General features: G+C 46.8%; 1 protein-coding gene across 5 annotated transcripts in view; it reads right to left on the bottom strand.

The window, feature by feature from the left end:
- GABRD (gamma-aminobutyric acid type A receptor subunit delta) overlaps positions 1-15772 on the bottom strand; it is a 310753-nt gene that overhangs the window by 180251 nt on the left and 114730 nt on the right. For 4 of the 5 annotated variants that reach the window (XM_063943053.1, XM_063943056.1, XM_063943054.1 and 1 more), the window contains one exon: positions 13763-13830. In XM_063943053.1, coding sequence (XP_063799123.1) covers positions 13763-13830 — 68 coding nt within the window. Of the gene's footprint in view, positions 1-13762; positions 13837-15772 lie in introns of those variants that run through there. The other variant, XM_063943057.1, reaches the window with a different exon arrangement.

The following is a 15772-nucleotide window of genomic DNA, read 5'->3' as shown; positions in this document are numbered from 1 at the left end:
TGGTATGTCTGTATCATGAAGGTCTTCCCTGTCCTTGTATTTCTATAAAAAATCTAATAAAAATTGTTGAATTAAAAAGAAGCATTTCAAGGTCCTGGAGTGTCCTAGCCAGTCTCCAGACCTTAACCCAATAGAATATCTGTGGAGGGAGTTGAAAGTCCGTGTTGCCCGGCGACAGCCCCAAAACATGACAGATCTAGAGAAAATCTGCAATGGAAGAGTGAGCCAAAATACCTGCTACAGTGTGTGCAAACCTGGCCAAGAACTACAGGAAACGTTTGACCTCTGTAATTGCCAATCGAGGTTATATTACAAAGTATTGAGTTAAACTTTTTTATTGTGCAAATATTTATTCTCTGCAAGAATATACAAATAAATTGTTTAAAAATCATACAATGTGATTTCCTAGGTTTTTTTTTTTTCAGATTCTGTTTCTCGCAGTTGAAGTGTACCTATGATGGAAATTACAGACTTCTCATCTTTTTAAGTGGGTCAACTTGCACAATCGGTGGCTGTCCAAATACTTTTTTGCCCCACTGTACATACTAAGTTACATCTAAGAACTACAAACTCATTACCTTTGGCCCACAAGCCTCATTAAAGCAACTTCATTGTAGTCATTGGCTACACTGTATATCATAATGTGAATTGAGGGTACTGTGGGCATAATGTGTACTGGCAGTCCTACAATGTGCCATGATATGAACTAGGGCACTACTGTGGTACATAAAATAACCTATGGCACTGCTAAGGACATAACATGAACCAAGGCACTACTATGACTCAGAAAATGAACTAGGGCACGACTATGGGGCATAAAATTAACAACTGCTCTAAAGAGGTGTCTCTCTAGGATCATTGGGACAGGGGCCTCTTCAAAATGGTGCTATAGTGCCAGAGCCAGTTTAAACTCTGTGGAGGCCCCCAGGTAGTCAAAATATTGGGGGCCCCTTGCATAGTCTCTCCTAATTTGTTTTTCATTTTACTAACCAACAGTCTACGATCTGGAAACTGTATGTGAATTTGATGTCCATGGTCATTAATGCAGTATTTTCTCTATAGAGTCCATAATGTAAATATCCGTTTCTTTTGGTTGATACATTTTTTCTATCTTTTGGAAACAATTTAAGAAAGCCTGATTGTAATTTTCTTTCAAGATCAAATCAATATTATTTTGCTCTGTTATCGCGGTGCCCCTAAAATGTGCGGGGCCCATAGGCCAGTGCCTACTCTGTCTGTTTGGTAATCTAGAGCACTGTACAGGGCCCACAACGTTCTGGCTATGTCCCTGATTGTAGTATGTGTATACTCTTGATTTGCTGTCCTTCAAATTACTGTTTAACAACTTGATTAGTGCTGACTGTGATGCCTGAGGCACCCGAAACATAATCCCCGATAAGTGCCGCCATCAGAGGGAAGAGCGCGTCGAATCAGGGCTAATTGCATACCACCCAGCGAACCTATCAGTGGTAAATTACCACTACTAATAGGATATCCTCATAACTCTTGTTTTGTTTCTTTTTCAAATTGTATAATGGTTGTGGGACTTTTCTTAGTTTCTATAAAGGGTTTGCTTGTACCAGTGAGAAACGTATGCTTTCATAGGCGATGGGAATCATTGTTTGATTGCTGGTCCAAGGGGTTATGTGTCGCTCACGTGCTCACCACGCTTCGGGCAGGGTTATATTCCCCCTCGGGTGGTGGCATGGACCACCACCCAAGTGGGGATTCCAGCCAGCGGTCGGGATTCCGGCGTTGGCATCCTGACAGCCAGAATCCTGACAGCCGGTAAATTGACTGCCTCTCGCCAGAACATATCAGACTAGCCCTGCAAAGCAGTAAGTTACTATTTCCACTCCCGTATCACAGATAATCTGTGCTGTAGCTGTAATATATTATATTCTTTACAATAATTATCACCACAATGGAGGAAACTCCCTATAAATCCTCTTAATCTGATAATGTGTGGCATATTAAAGAGCTGTTGTTGTTGTTGTTGTTGTCGTCTATGGGCCTAATTTTATGTTTGTAAGCAATCGCATCTGCGATATTTTAGGCTTCAAAACTGCTCATCTTATCAAGTGAAGTTGCTGCCCATAAAAGATGATAGACACTCACCGGAGCCATTTGTAACTGCATACACATACAAAGTCTATATGCAAGAACGAGGAACATCAACTTCTAGGGTTGTCCTATGGGCATGCAGACTGGCCATGGCAGTAGAGACGCTGGTGCCATGTTTCTCTATGTACATCATTGCAACTGGCGGCAGATACACACCCTGAAAACGGCCATGACATACCTGCGTTTTTGCTACCGAGCCCTGTTACCTCCCACAGATGGCCCCTTCCTGTCAACAACTCTAGAAGAAAAATCTTAGTGCAAGTGCAATTGCAAAACACCTTGACACATGCGCAGTGCGATCGCTGCACATGCGCAGTCTGCAGATGACTGCTTATTTGTGTGAACATTGGCTATTATGTGCAACCATGAATTAGGCCCTATGTCCCATAATCTCTCATTCCCATTTGTGTTTTACCCTTATAATGCCTCATCTGGCTGAGCTGGTCTTTGAATCTTATTCATATTTTATAATCTTTTCCCAACAAAACATTTTAGGAGCATGGGGCTGATTCTGAGTCAGATCAATCTCTTTTGCAGGACACAATTCTCCAAACGTATGGAGAAGGATAGCCTGTTTCAGAAGGATCTCTATTAAGCCGATATCATTGGCCAACGATATACTAACAACCTCTTATGATAGATATTGAAATGTAGTGATCGCATAGTGCATCTGCACCCCTTTGTCTGTCTGTGTATACTACTTTATTCTCAGCAGCATAGCACCTTTCATTACTGGAGGGTGTGCAATTTAGAGCCATTTCCCCTACTATGTACATGTGTAGAAATACTCACCTGAGATTTGAGAATGCCTCTAACTAGATTGGCACCCCTCCCCCCACCACCCTCTATGTTTTATAAGCAGGGAACCAGCATGGACTGCGCTGTGACAGCAGCAGGGACAGGGGTGGAGGCGGCGCTAGGAGATGAGCTAATCTCCTGCGCCGCCCCTCCTTATGCTGTGAATGGGAACCGCGTCGCATCGACACGCCACCCATTCACACTGCGCCTGACCTGGTATTCAACCCGGTATAATCCTTCTTTTATACTGGGTTGAATTACCGTTTCAGGCGACCCGCTAATTCGGCCAAAGTGCTTTCACATCACACACTGACCCGTGTCGACACGGCAATATGCCGCGTCGATACCGGGTTATTTGTGCGATTTGAAAGGGGTATTAGTAGCGACCTTCACATACCTATACCTTATATCACTTTACTATCACTGGCCCTCATTCCGAGTTGTTCGCTCTGTAATTTTCTTCGCATCGCAGCGTTTTTCCGCTAATTGCGCATGCTCAATGTTCGCACTGCGACTGCGCCAAGTAAATTTGCTATGCAGTTAGGTGTTTTACTCACGGCATTACAAGGTTTTTTCTTCGTTCTGGTGATCGTAATGTGATTGACAGGAAGTGGGTGTTTCTGGGCGGAAACTGGCTGTTTTATGGGTGTGTGTGAAAAAAACGCTGCCGTTTCTGGGAAAAAAGTGGGAGTGTCTGAAGAAACGGGGAAGTGTCTGGGCGAACGCTGGGTGTGTTTGTGACGTCAAACCAGGAACGAAACTGACTGAACTGATCGCAGTTGCCGAGTAAGTGTGGAGCTACTCAGAAACTGCTAAGAAGTGTCTATTCGCAATTCTGCTAATCTTTCGTTCACAGTGTATCAATCTTTAGTAAGTATTTGTTACATGTTTCAAAGGAGACCTCAGTGAGGAATACAAATTGTTACATGTTTTGATGTGTTGCTGCTAAAGTATTTCTTAAAGTCACAGGATGTTCAGGTTTTCTCATAATTCTTATATGTGATTAAGGTCATTTTAATAAAATATATTAATACTTTTAATGACAGCGCTTCTCTCTCTGGTTTTTATTATCAATTTTTGTTTTTTGAGGCTCAGCACCTCAAATAAGTGAAGCTGCAGTCATTATTAATATTATCATTGTCTCATAGCCAGTACACCAGCGCCTGCTTATAATTCTTTGTAAGGTCTACATGGACCTGGAGCTGATAGTTTGGAAGGGCCTATGGGGGTCATTCTGAGTTGATCGCACATAGCAACTTCCTGCTGCTCGTGCGATCAACTTGACGCCACCTATGGGGGAGTGTATTTTAGCATAGCAGGGCTGCATTCGCTTGTGCAGCCCTGCTATGCTAAAAAAGTGTCACACTTACTTACCCTGTGCGACGGATCCAGCGACGAAGGTCTCGGAATTGACGTCAGACATCCGCCCTCCAAACGCCTGGACACGCCCGCGTTCACCTCACCACGCCTGGAAAACGGTCAGTTGACACCCCAGAATGCCTCTCGCCTGTCAGTCGTCTTGCGTTCGCTGCTGCGATCACTTTTTCCGCTGGTGGCTTTGCTTCCCGGCATGCACTGATGCGCGTGCACATTGTGGGCACCGCGCAGGCACAGTCCCGACCCGTTCGCAATGCAGCAATGAACCGCTGCGTGCGAACGGGTCGGAATGACCCCCAATTACTGTATGTGCTGTCGCAGGTAGTGTGATCAGTGCCATAGAGAAGTTCTCCCGAGTGGGTAGGGGAGTGTGGATACTATATCACTGCACTACCTTCCCACATTACATTACTGTGCTACTTCCCCACACTACATCCCTGCACTGCACTACATTCTCACACTATATCACTATGATGGGTTGATGGTGGTCATTCCGAGTTGTTCGCTCGGTAATTTTCTTCGCATCGCAGCGATTTTCCGCTAATTGCGCATGCGCAATGTTCGCACTGCGACTGCGCCAAGTAAATTTGCTAAGAAGTTTGGTAATTTACTCACGGCATTACAAGGTTTTTTCTTCGTTCTGGTGATCGTAATGTGATTGACAGGAAGTGGGTGTTTCTGGGCGGAAACTGGCCGTTTTATGGGTGTGTGTGAAAAAACGCTGCCGTTTCTGGGAAAAACGCGGGAGTGGCTGGAGAAACGGGGAAGTGTCTGGGCGAACGCTGGGTGTGTTTGTGACGTGAAACCAGGAACGAAACTGACTGAACTGATCGCAGTGGCAGAGTAAGTGTCGAGCTACTCCGAAACTGCTAAGAAATTTCTATTCGCAATTTTGAGAATCTTTCGTTCGCAATTTTGCTAAGCTAAGATTCAGTCCCAGTAGGCGGCGGCTTAGCGTGTGCAATGCTGCTAAAAGCAGCTTGCAAGCGAACAATTCGGAATGAGGGCCGATATTGGGAGACCGGCATTTGGGATTCCAGAGGTCACCATAACAACCCCAACTTCAGAATGCTGGCGGGGGGGGGGGGGGGGTGGGGGGGGGGTAAATGCAACAAAGCCCCTTGTGGGCTTGCTGCACTCGCCACGCAGTGGGCAGGGTGACTCGCTGCGCTCGGGTTCTATTCACACTCTATGGGTGATGTGGACACCAGTGAGTGGGAATAGTCCCTGTTAGTTGGCATGCCGACTGTCAGTGCTGTCCAGCACTCGGGATTCCGGCGTCAGTATAGTGACCGACGGTCTTTCGACCGCCAGTCACATAACTACATCCCCACTATGATACTTATTCACACTACATCACTGCACTACATCCCTACAGTTTATCACTACGCTACCTCCCCACACTACAACTCCACACTATTTCACTGCACTACCTCGCAGACCTACATTCCCATACTATACCTGCCTCCCCACATTACTGTGTTACCTTCCCACACCATCGTACTTTACTACTTTCCCACGCCAGCATACTGCGCTATCTTCCCACACCACCGTATTGCGGTACCTCCCCACACAACATTACTACACTACCTTCCCACACTCCATTACTGTGCTACCTTCCCACGCATTACTGTGCTACCTTCCCACACCACCATACTGCGCTACCTCCCCACACCACATTACTGCACTACCTTCCCACACCACATTACTACGCTACCTTCCCACACTCCATTACTGTGCTACCTTCCCACGCATTACTGCGCTACCTCCCAACACCACATTACTGCACTACCTTCCCACACCACATTACTGCGCTACCTTCTCGCACCACATTACTGCGCTACCTTCCTGCACCACCATACTGCGTTACCTTCCCCACCACCATACTGCGCTACCTTCCAGCACCGCATTACTGTGCTACCTTCCTGCACCACATTACTGTGCTACCTTCCCACAAATTACTGCACTACCTTTCTGCACCACATTACTGCGCTACCTTCCCGCACCATATTACTGCGCTACCTTCACGCACCACATTACTGCGCTACCTTCTCACACCACATTACTGAGCTACCTTCCCACACCACATTACTGCGCTACCTTCCCGCACCACATTACTGAGCTATCTCGCCGCACCACAATACTGCGCTACCTTCCCTCACCCCATTACTGCGCTACCTCCCCACAACGCATTACTGCGCTACCTTCCCGTACTGCACAAGTTTGGTGTGCATGTCACGCCACTACCCATTAAACCCTGCTCTGGCACCAGCCCATGCCCACTATGCAGACACTAGTATGCAGTTTCCCTGGTGTCTGTCCGCCCACCCAATATGCTGCCGCCGAAGTTCACCTACTTGAATTCCCTCCTACCTGGCTTCTATTGGCCGGGAGGGGGCTACATCCTGCCTCCTTATGAAAGTTCCTACTCCTATTGGTCCAGTGGCGTCTACCCATACCCCACAGGCAACCCCCGGATGGTTGTGAGCACTGGGAGGTGGAGTACATAGTACATTATGTAAACAAACACCCTGCAGAATCCTACTCCGCCATATATACACTGCACTGGCCGGCGGTGCCACCCTCCCTCTGCTGAGGCTGACACGGGCCCAGGACATGAGCCCTGCTCACTCTGCCCTTGTTATGCCTCTGCCTCTAACAGTGCCTCTATATTGCCCACTACTAGATATTGCCACCATGTACCTCTCTCTGCAGAGCCACAGCAGCCAATGATAGGCAACAGCTGCAGAACACTTCATAAACTTCACACCACTGTTTGGTAGCAATGGAGAAGGAGAGGACCAGGACTGACAGCAGCTGAATGAGCAGGACTTCTGATAACCGGAGGGGACACGCTGCTATCTTCCAGGAGGCGGAGCTATTCAGGCCTATGGGCGGAGCCTCAGGCTTCCCAGGGGAAAGGAGGGGTGGCTCCAGCCTCAGTGTGGAAGGAGTGGAGCAGCTGGGGACAGAGCTTTAGAGGCTTCATGTAGTGTGAGAAAGCACAGCTGCAGACCGTCCAGGGGGCGGGGCTTATCACCGTTTTGGGCGAAGCTTATGACATCCCAGGGTCGGTCTCTGAGCTGCCTTGTTCACTCAGGCAAGTTAAGCAACCCAGGTGAGGGGACCGGCTGTGAACGGCTGTGGGGCGCTGGCGGTTCGGAGGTGATAGGGGGAGCTTTGGCCGGGAAGGAGGCATTTCCTGTTGCTGAGTGATCAGGGATGACGGGAGAAAAGCATTTTCTCCTGTCAACACTGGCTACCTGCACGGCAGAGATCATGTGGGCCTATTTTCAATGGGAGGCCTGGAGCTGCAGCTCCATCCGCCCCATTGTTAATCCGGCCCTGCCTGGGGGGGTCCTTTGCTGGATCATGTTTTGGGGTTCCATGCGTCCCGGATGTTGGCCCCATAGTGTTAGGGACCTGCTCGACAAGAGGTGACCTGGACAATTGGTGGGCAGGCCGATATCACTGGCCAACGATATACTAACAACCTCTTATGATAGATGATCGCATAATGCATCTGCACCCCTTTTGTCTGTGAATACTACTTTATTCTCAGCAGCATAGCACCTTTCATTACTGGAGGGTCTGCAATTTAGAGCCATTCCCCTGGATCTCTATTAAATATAGATACTAATGAGAATAGTTATGGCTTGGGTTAGAAAAACAATGGGCAGAGATGCTTCCAGCTTTAGGGCACAGGAGTTCTCACATTTGCCCTATGGAAACTTTCATCAGCATAAGGAAGTACATCAGGATTCCGCAGCATCACACAAACAAAGCCACTATACTTCCTACTCAGAATCAGCCCCATACCCTCTAGATAGGACGCACGGTCTGACTTATGCAAAGTGTACCTGCCATTAGGGAAGTGGCCAGGCCCAAATGATTTGAAAATAGAAGACAGCACAGAAAGGTGAGACTAATGCAACAAACTTTCCGCATAGGGCCTGATACAGAGATGTATTTAAATGCATTTGCAGCTGTGAATGTGTACATGACGACTGTGTGTAGATGCGAAATGCCGCAGACACTTACGGCTGTGTGAGTCCCAGCATCTGCATACAAAGACACAGCGTTGGTTGCAGATCAGACAATTATTGAACTTCGGAGCAGGAAGTAAGCAGGAAGTCACGCAGCATTGTTGCAGGAAGTAAGACTTCTGAGCCATTGCAACTTGCATACAGTATTGCAGTCACAGTCTGAGGCACACCCCAAAAACGGCCTTCATGTGAGTTGCCACTCCCCAGTTATCTCCCACAAACAGTCCCTGACTGCGAGTCACTTTGCACATAAATCCCCTCTGCGACCAGCATCACATGACCATCGCGATACATGCATAGTGCGTCTTAGATGTATACACAGTTGGCTGATAATCGCTCAACTGCAAAGAAAAAAATAAACAGGTTTGTGTCCATCTCTGGATCAGGCCCATAGTCTTTGCAAGAATTTATTATAAAGCTGTGTTTAGCATTTTGCTTTCCTCTGTGTTAGGCCTGATAAAGGTAAAGGGGGTCAATCCGAGTTGATCACTAGCTGCATTTGTTTGCAGCGCAGCGATCAGGGTAAAAAACGGCAGTTCTGCGCATGCGGCGCAATGCGCACGCGCAACGTATGGGCACAACGAACAATGCAGTTTTCCACAGGGTCTAGCGATGCATTTCAGTCGCAATGGTTGCCGCAGAGTGATTGACATAAAGTGGGCGTTTCTGGGTGGCAACTGACTGTTTTCAGGGAGTGTTCGGAAAAACGTAGGCGTGCCAGGGAAACACAGGCGTGGCTGGGCGAATGCTGGGCGGGTGTATGACGTCAAATCCGGAACTGAATAGTCTGAAGTGATTGCAAGCGCTGAGTAGGTTTTGAGCTACTCTGAAACTACACAAGAAATTTTTGCAGGCGCTCTGCGATAAAAACGTTCGCACTTCTGCTAAGCTAAAGTACACTCCCAGTGGGCGGCGGCATAGCGTTTGCACGGCTGCTAAAAACTGCTAGCAAGCGATCAACTCGGAATGACCCCCTATATCCAATATAGAAATAAATGCTGGGCTTTTAAACATTTGTTATAAAGCATATAGCATCACCAAATGGCAAACTCTGATTTCCATGCACATACCAAGCGACCCCCAGGAATTACTACAATTCTGGCAAAAAACTGTCTGACTTATTCATAGAAGAAAGGGGGCAAAGCTGGCATCGTTCTCTCTGCACCTTTTACTGAATAACATTAATAAAAGTCATTTTCAAAACACAAAAAACGTGTGTGCATAACCATTCATTGTACACGTTTATGCCTTTAAGGGAGAGCTGTATCAAGCCTTGGAGAGAGATAAAGTGCCAGCCAAGCAGCTTCTGACGTTTTTCAAGCACAGCCTGTTAAACGAGTTAGAAGCTAATTGGTTGATACTTTTTCTCTCTCCAAAACTTGATAAATGTTTTTCTTATAATTTATATGAAGGGCACTTGGCTGATACAAAAGGCATTGCTTTGATAGTATACAGTGATACCCAATTTCTATCGCCTCCTAGAACAGGGAATGCCCTATAGTTACATCTGCTAAGAAATATGTAAAAGGCCCTTTTTGTATTACAGTACAGTATATGAAAAGAAAACATGAAACATGATTTATGTTAAGAACTTACCGTTGTTAAATCTCTTTCTGCGAGGTACACTGGGCTCCACAGGGAATGACATTGGAGTGTAGAGTAGGATCTTGATCCGAGGCACCAACAGGCTCAAAGCTTTGACTGTTCCTAGAAGGCTTAGCGCCGCCTCCTCTATAACCCCGCCTCCGTGCATAGGAGCTCCGTTTTTGTTAACCAGCCCAATGCAGTAGCAGGCAAAAGAGACGACAACTGTTAGTAGCCACATACACCACATTCTCACGACAGGAGAAAGTGTCAGCGGCTAATGCCATACCAACCCAAAGAAGCTAAGTGCGTCAGGGTAGGCGCCCTGTGGAGCCCAGTGTACCTCGCAGAAAGAGACTTAACAACGGCAAGTTCTTACCATAAATCTCGTTTTCTGCTGCGGGCTCCACAGGGAATGACATTGGGGATGTCCTAAAGCAGTTCCTTATGGGAGGGGACGCACTGTAGCGTCCAAAGGAAGCATCCTGGGAGGCGGAAGTATCAAAGACATAAAACATTCACTGAGGACCACGTAGCCGCCTTGCACAATTGTTCAAGGGTCGCACCACGGCGGGACGCCCAAGAAGGTCCAACCGACCGAGTAGAATGGGCCTTTATGGTAGCAGGAGCTGGAAGGCCAGCCTGTACATAAGCATCTGCAATCACCATTCTAATCCATCTGGCTAGGGTCTGCTTGTGAGCAGGCCAGCCACGTTTGTGAAAACCAAACAGAACAAAGAGAGAATCCGACTTCCTGATGGAGGCAGCTCTCTTCACGTAGATACGGAGAGCCCGTACCACATCCAAAGACTGCTCTTTGAAAGACAATTCAGGAGAGGCAAAGGCCGGAACCACAATCTCCTGATTAAGGTGGAAAGAAGACACCACCTTAGATAAATACCCGGGACGTGTTCGATCACGGTGAAAAATCAGATATGGTGACCTACAAGTTAAGGCACCCAAATCCGACACCCGTCTAGCAGAGGCAATAGCCAGCAAAAACAACACCTTAAGAGAAAGCCACTTAAGGTCTGCAGATTCAAGAGGCTCAAACGGAGACCCTTGCAACGCCTCCAAAACCACCGACAAGTCCCAAGGGACCACAGGCGGGAGGTTGAATCTGCAACACACCCTGAGTGAACGTATGTAGATCAGGTAACGTCGCAATTTTTCTCTGGAACCAAACCAACAAGGCAGAAATATGAACCTTGATGAAGGCCAGACGAAGGCCCAAGTCCAGGCCCTGTTGTAGAAAGTCCAAAATTTTGGCCGTACTAAACTTGTAAGCGTCATGATTGTTGTTCATTAAAAGCTTCTTATCAGGGCTGCTGGAGCAGCCCCCCTGTTGTATGCCTGCTTACTGCATGGACCCAACTACAAAACTGAGCTCCTGTGCAGGGAGGCGGGGTTATAGACGAGGCGGCGCTATGTATTCTGGAAATAGTCAAAGCTTTGAGCCTGTTGGTGCCTTGGATTAAGATCCTACTCTACACCCCAATGTCATTCCCTGTGGAGCCCAGTGTACCCCGCAGCAGAAATATGATTTTTCCCAAACTATCTAATAATTAGAAAAGGATAAAATAAGCAGAATACAATGGGGGTGATTCAGATCTGATTGTAGATGTGCTAAATTTAGTACATCTACGAACAGTTTCTCAGACATGCGGGGGGACGCCTAGCACAGGGCTAGTCCGCTCCGCAGGTCTGGCACTGCCCCCTGCAAGGGTGCAACAGCATTGCACCCGCTGAGTAGCTGCCTGCCAGCGCAGCTACTGTGCGCTGTTAGGCCGCTACTCAGAGTGTCATGCAGCCGCCGTGGCCCACCCACCTATCGGTCCGGACACACCACCATTGCACAGGCCGCGCCCCGCCAACGGCATTCTAATGCCAATGGCACGCCCCCTCCCGTCAATCAGGCAGAGGCGATCGCAGCCCAGAACTGCCGTTAGCATCTCACTGGGTTCCCGGGGTCGCTGCACGAGCACACTCCACATAGGGATTCAGACTGCAATTGCTACCGCTGCAGCAATCCATTCGGAATTACCCCCAATATCCAGCATGGAACACCAATTCACTGTGCTCAGCCCAACATTTGAGGGAGCATTTAGCACCCCTGAAGGTGTTCCCATTTTCATGTTAAGAACTTAATATAACATTACCTATCTGGAAGGACATTTGCATAACTCCCCCCAGTGTTGGACTGGGGCATGAGGGGCCCACCAGGGGGATGATGGTAGGGGTCAATGTGTAGGAATGTGGCCAGTCTGGAGAGAGGGTGTGGCCAGCCACAACAGAGGTTTGGCTAACCATTGAAGATTGCACAGTCTGGGCCCATATATATATATATATATATAGTAAATACTGCTAGTGCATGCATGATTAAGTACTAGATTAATGACACCAATGCACTATACATAATACACCATAGTCCTATACAGTATAATCATAATGTAACATATGTATGTATAATGTATAATTCAAGTGCACAGTCTGGAACCTAATTCCTAGTGGAGGAGGTAGGACCTCAAGCAGTGGGGTCAGCTGGGGTTTTCCCCTGTACCCCTGTGGGCCAGTCCAACTCTGACCCCACCTCTCAGTAGAGATATGCCTCCAAGACCACGATTGATGACCACAGCTGATGCAGCTCCAGCACCCATTCGGTCCCCTGCTCCCAGAAAGAAGGATGGGAAGATGTGAGCCATGGATCTTTCTGACCATGGCTTTGACTTTTGATAAACCCTCTAGCAACAGGCTATAAGAAGTTCAGCCAGAACTGTGGAAACGCCAAGTCTGGAGCCTTGGATGAGGCAGACAGTGGTTGTGAAGACAATGGAGTTGGGTGGAAGGATACCTGATATGATGACTAATAGCTTTGGGAATATCATGGCCCTTGTTCAAGGTTTCTCCAAGGCTGAAACCCTCAGCAACCATATGTATTATGTCATAGGGATCTTATACATCACAGTACATTGGAATAATTAATCTCTATGGGAAAACATACAGAACGTGCACACAAGTTTCTTAGATAGTGGATGATGAATGCAGACACAAAACAGTAGATTACTTTTATGTTATAAAGCCTGAGGCTGATGATGCAGAGCTGAACACAACTTAGCTGCAGATACCCCCTCCTTGCATTTATTGAAATAAATGCATGCTTGTTTCTTGGGCATGCGCTGTGCAAAACGTTGCACAAAGGCCCTCATTCTGAGTTGTTCGCTCGCTTTCTGCTTTTAGCAGCCGTGCAAACGCTAAGCCGCCGCCCTCTGGGAGTATATCTTAGCTTAGCAGAAGTGCGAACGCAAGGTTCGCAGCGCTGCTACAAAAAAAGATTGTGCAGTTTCTGAGCAGCTCGAGACCTACTCCTAGCTTGCGATCACTTCAGACTGTTTAGTTCCTGTTTTGACATCACGAACACGCCCTGCGTTCGGCCAGCCACGCCTGCATTTCCTCAGGCACGCCTGCGTTTGTATGTGACATGCCTGCGTTTTTTCACACACTCCCCGAAAACGGCCAGTTACCTCCCAGAAACACCCACTTCCTGTCAATCACTCTGCGGCCAGCAGTGCGATTGAAAAGCATCGCTAGACCTTGTGTGAAACTGCATCGGCTTTTGTGAAAGTACGTCGCGCGTGCGCATTGCGCCCCATACGCTTGCGCAGAACTGCCTTTTTTTGCCTGATCGGTGCGCTGCGAACGAAAGCAGCTAGCGATCAACTCGGAATGACCACCAAAGCCTTGTGTAAATGTGTGAGCGTTCATCCCTGCATCAGCCAGCCCTCCATCCAGTGGTCAAAAAGCAATGATACACAGGCCCTGATAGTTTATATTACCATGTTCACTTCAGAAATATGGTCAATACTGGTGACTTCAATGTCAACTGCAACAATCACCGGGGGACCTACAAACAGAAATAGGTAAGAAATAAATAAACATTACTATCATAAATATTTGCATAGTTGGAATATTGTAAAGTTATTAATTAATATAATGACTTATTACTGTCTGTCAAGAGCATACATTTAATAGGATTTTTAGCATTTCCTACACGACCATTCCCACCTTGTACAAAATGTTCTGTTCCTGCTATTGGGTAATGACTTTATGCTGCATATAACATGTATGGAGATGGAGCTACTGTAGGAGAGCTACCAGTGTTATGATACATCTGACCATCGAGAGCATCTATGGATTTGATGTAAGCATCACATCCTACCCTGGAATGACCTTCACAGCAGGGTAGCTCATGCTGCTATCCTGTGCCCCAGCTGGTGTGCAGTTGGGAAGTTTCCCACGCATTAATTAGTTGTAATTCCCACCAATGCTAGGTTTTGCCTTACACCACATTGCTGCTCCAAATCTAGTGTCTACACTGCAACATGTAGCCGCTGCCCACATCTCACCAGCTAATTCATTTAGGTTCTTATATCCACTATCTCTAACGAAATGTAAACCATGCAGTATATTAGCAGTTAGTACTTAGGGGTGTTGCTTGCGCAGGCAAAAGAGTCAATAAGGTGCAAATAATAAAAAATGAATAATTAGTTAGTAATTAATATTAGAGATGAGTGGGTTCGGTTCCCATCTTGCATGTCTATCCTTTGTCTGCCACATCATTCCAGGGGTGCTGCTCTATATGGGCTGCTGCACCTCTGCTCTATCAGTCCTGGGGTGCTGCCCCATTGCCGTTTAAGTCAAGGGGTGCTGTTGCCTGTCTGCTGTGCAATTCTCCAGGGGTGCTGCCTATGCTGTATAAGTCCAGGGGTGCTACTGTACTTGATCCTAGGTTTAAATGAAAGCTTAAAGCAGATTGGAAACAAGCTTCAACATCACAAACAGGTTTGTGAAAACTAGCCGCAAAGGTGGAAATGGAAAGTGTTTTTAAATAAAGTGGTGAGAGACCACATTTGTGGCCAAAGTCAATGTGACTCAGAAGAGACTGAATCATAATCCAGCGCAACTGCCAGAGAGGTAAATGTGATGTTTTCTCATGAAGAATTAGAGAGAGGTTCTTCTCAATTATTTAATGTTAGGGACTCAATCAAATGAATGGCTCCAATTAGTCAACCTTAATTTTGATTTATTATTGATGTTCCACATTTTGGGATTATTTATTTAGAAGATGCGCATTTGTTGTACAGGGGTCTTCTTTTCCTAAGGGCTGCGTAGGGTTATCGCAAGACCTCGCACTGTTAGAAGAACAGAGTTTAAGTGATCTTGCATTGCATCAACTTTCCATTGCACTCCAGCATTAGATGGGCCAGCAGGTCCTGTGAAGCACAAACAGTTACTGAATAAGGCCCAGTATGGAGTGTCATGGTGGCTTACAGCCAAGATGATGTCTGGCTTGCCAGGCTGAGGCATGTTGTGGGCACAGAGGTTAGCATTGCTTCCTCCCACAGTCCTACTTATAGTATGAAATGAGTTTGGACTGTAAAGTGGTAAGCTCCACTAGGACAGGGGCTCAATTATAAAAAAAATTACTGCACAGTCATGCTTAGTACTTTACCGAACCCACCCGAACTCAACTTGCCCCATCCGGGTCTGCTGTGGGGGCTCAGGAGGGGCTGCTAAAACATCTAAGGGGCTGCTTTATTTAAAAACAAAATATGAATAAAATAAACAAGACACACAGGTATGCTCACATGCGTGTAACTGGGACACACAGGTATGCTCACATGTGTGTAACTGGGAGCTATGAAAAACAAAAATAAGGCATCTTCCACAAAATATGTAAATAAATAATAAATAAAAAAATGGAAAAAAAGAAACCCAGGAGATTTTCACAAAATAAGTCTCCAGACTCCATGGAGGGGAAAATATCCAATCTTGATACTGTGATA

Source organism: Pseudophryne corroboree, chromosome 10, assembly GCF_028390025.1.
Source record: "Pseudophryne corroboree isolate aPseCor3 chromosome 10, aPseCor3.hap2, whole genome shotgun sequence".
In the NCBI taxonomy this organism is placed as follows: Eukaryota; Metazoa; Chordata; class Amphibia; order Anura; family Myobatrachidae; genus Pseudophryne; species Pseudophryne corroboree.
Note: the sequence above shows the minus strand (reverse complement) of the source record. Positions and strands in the feature narration are given on the sequence as shown.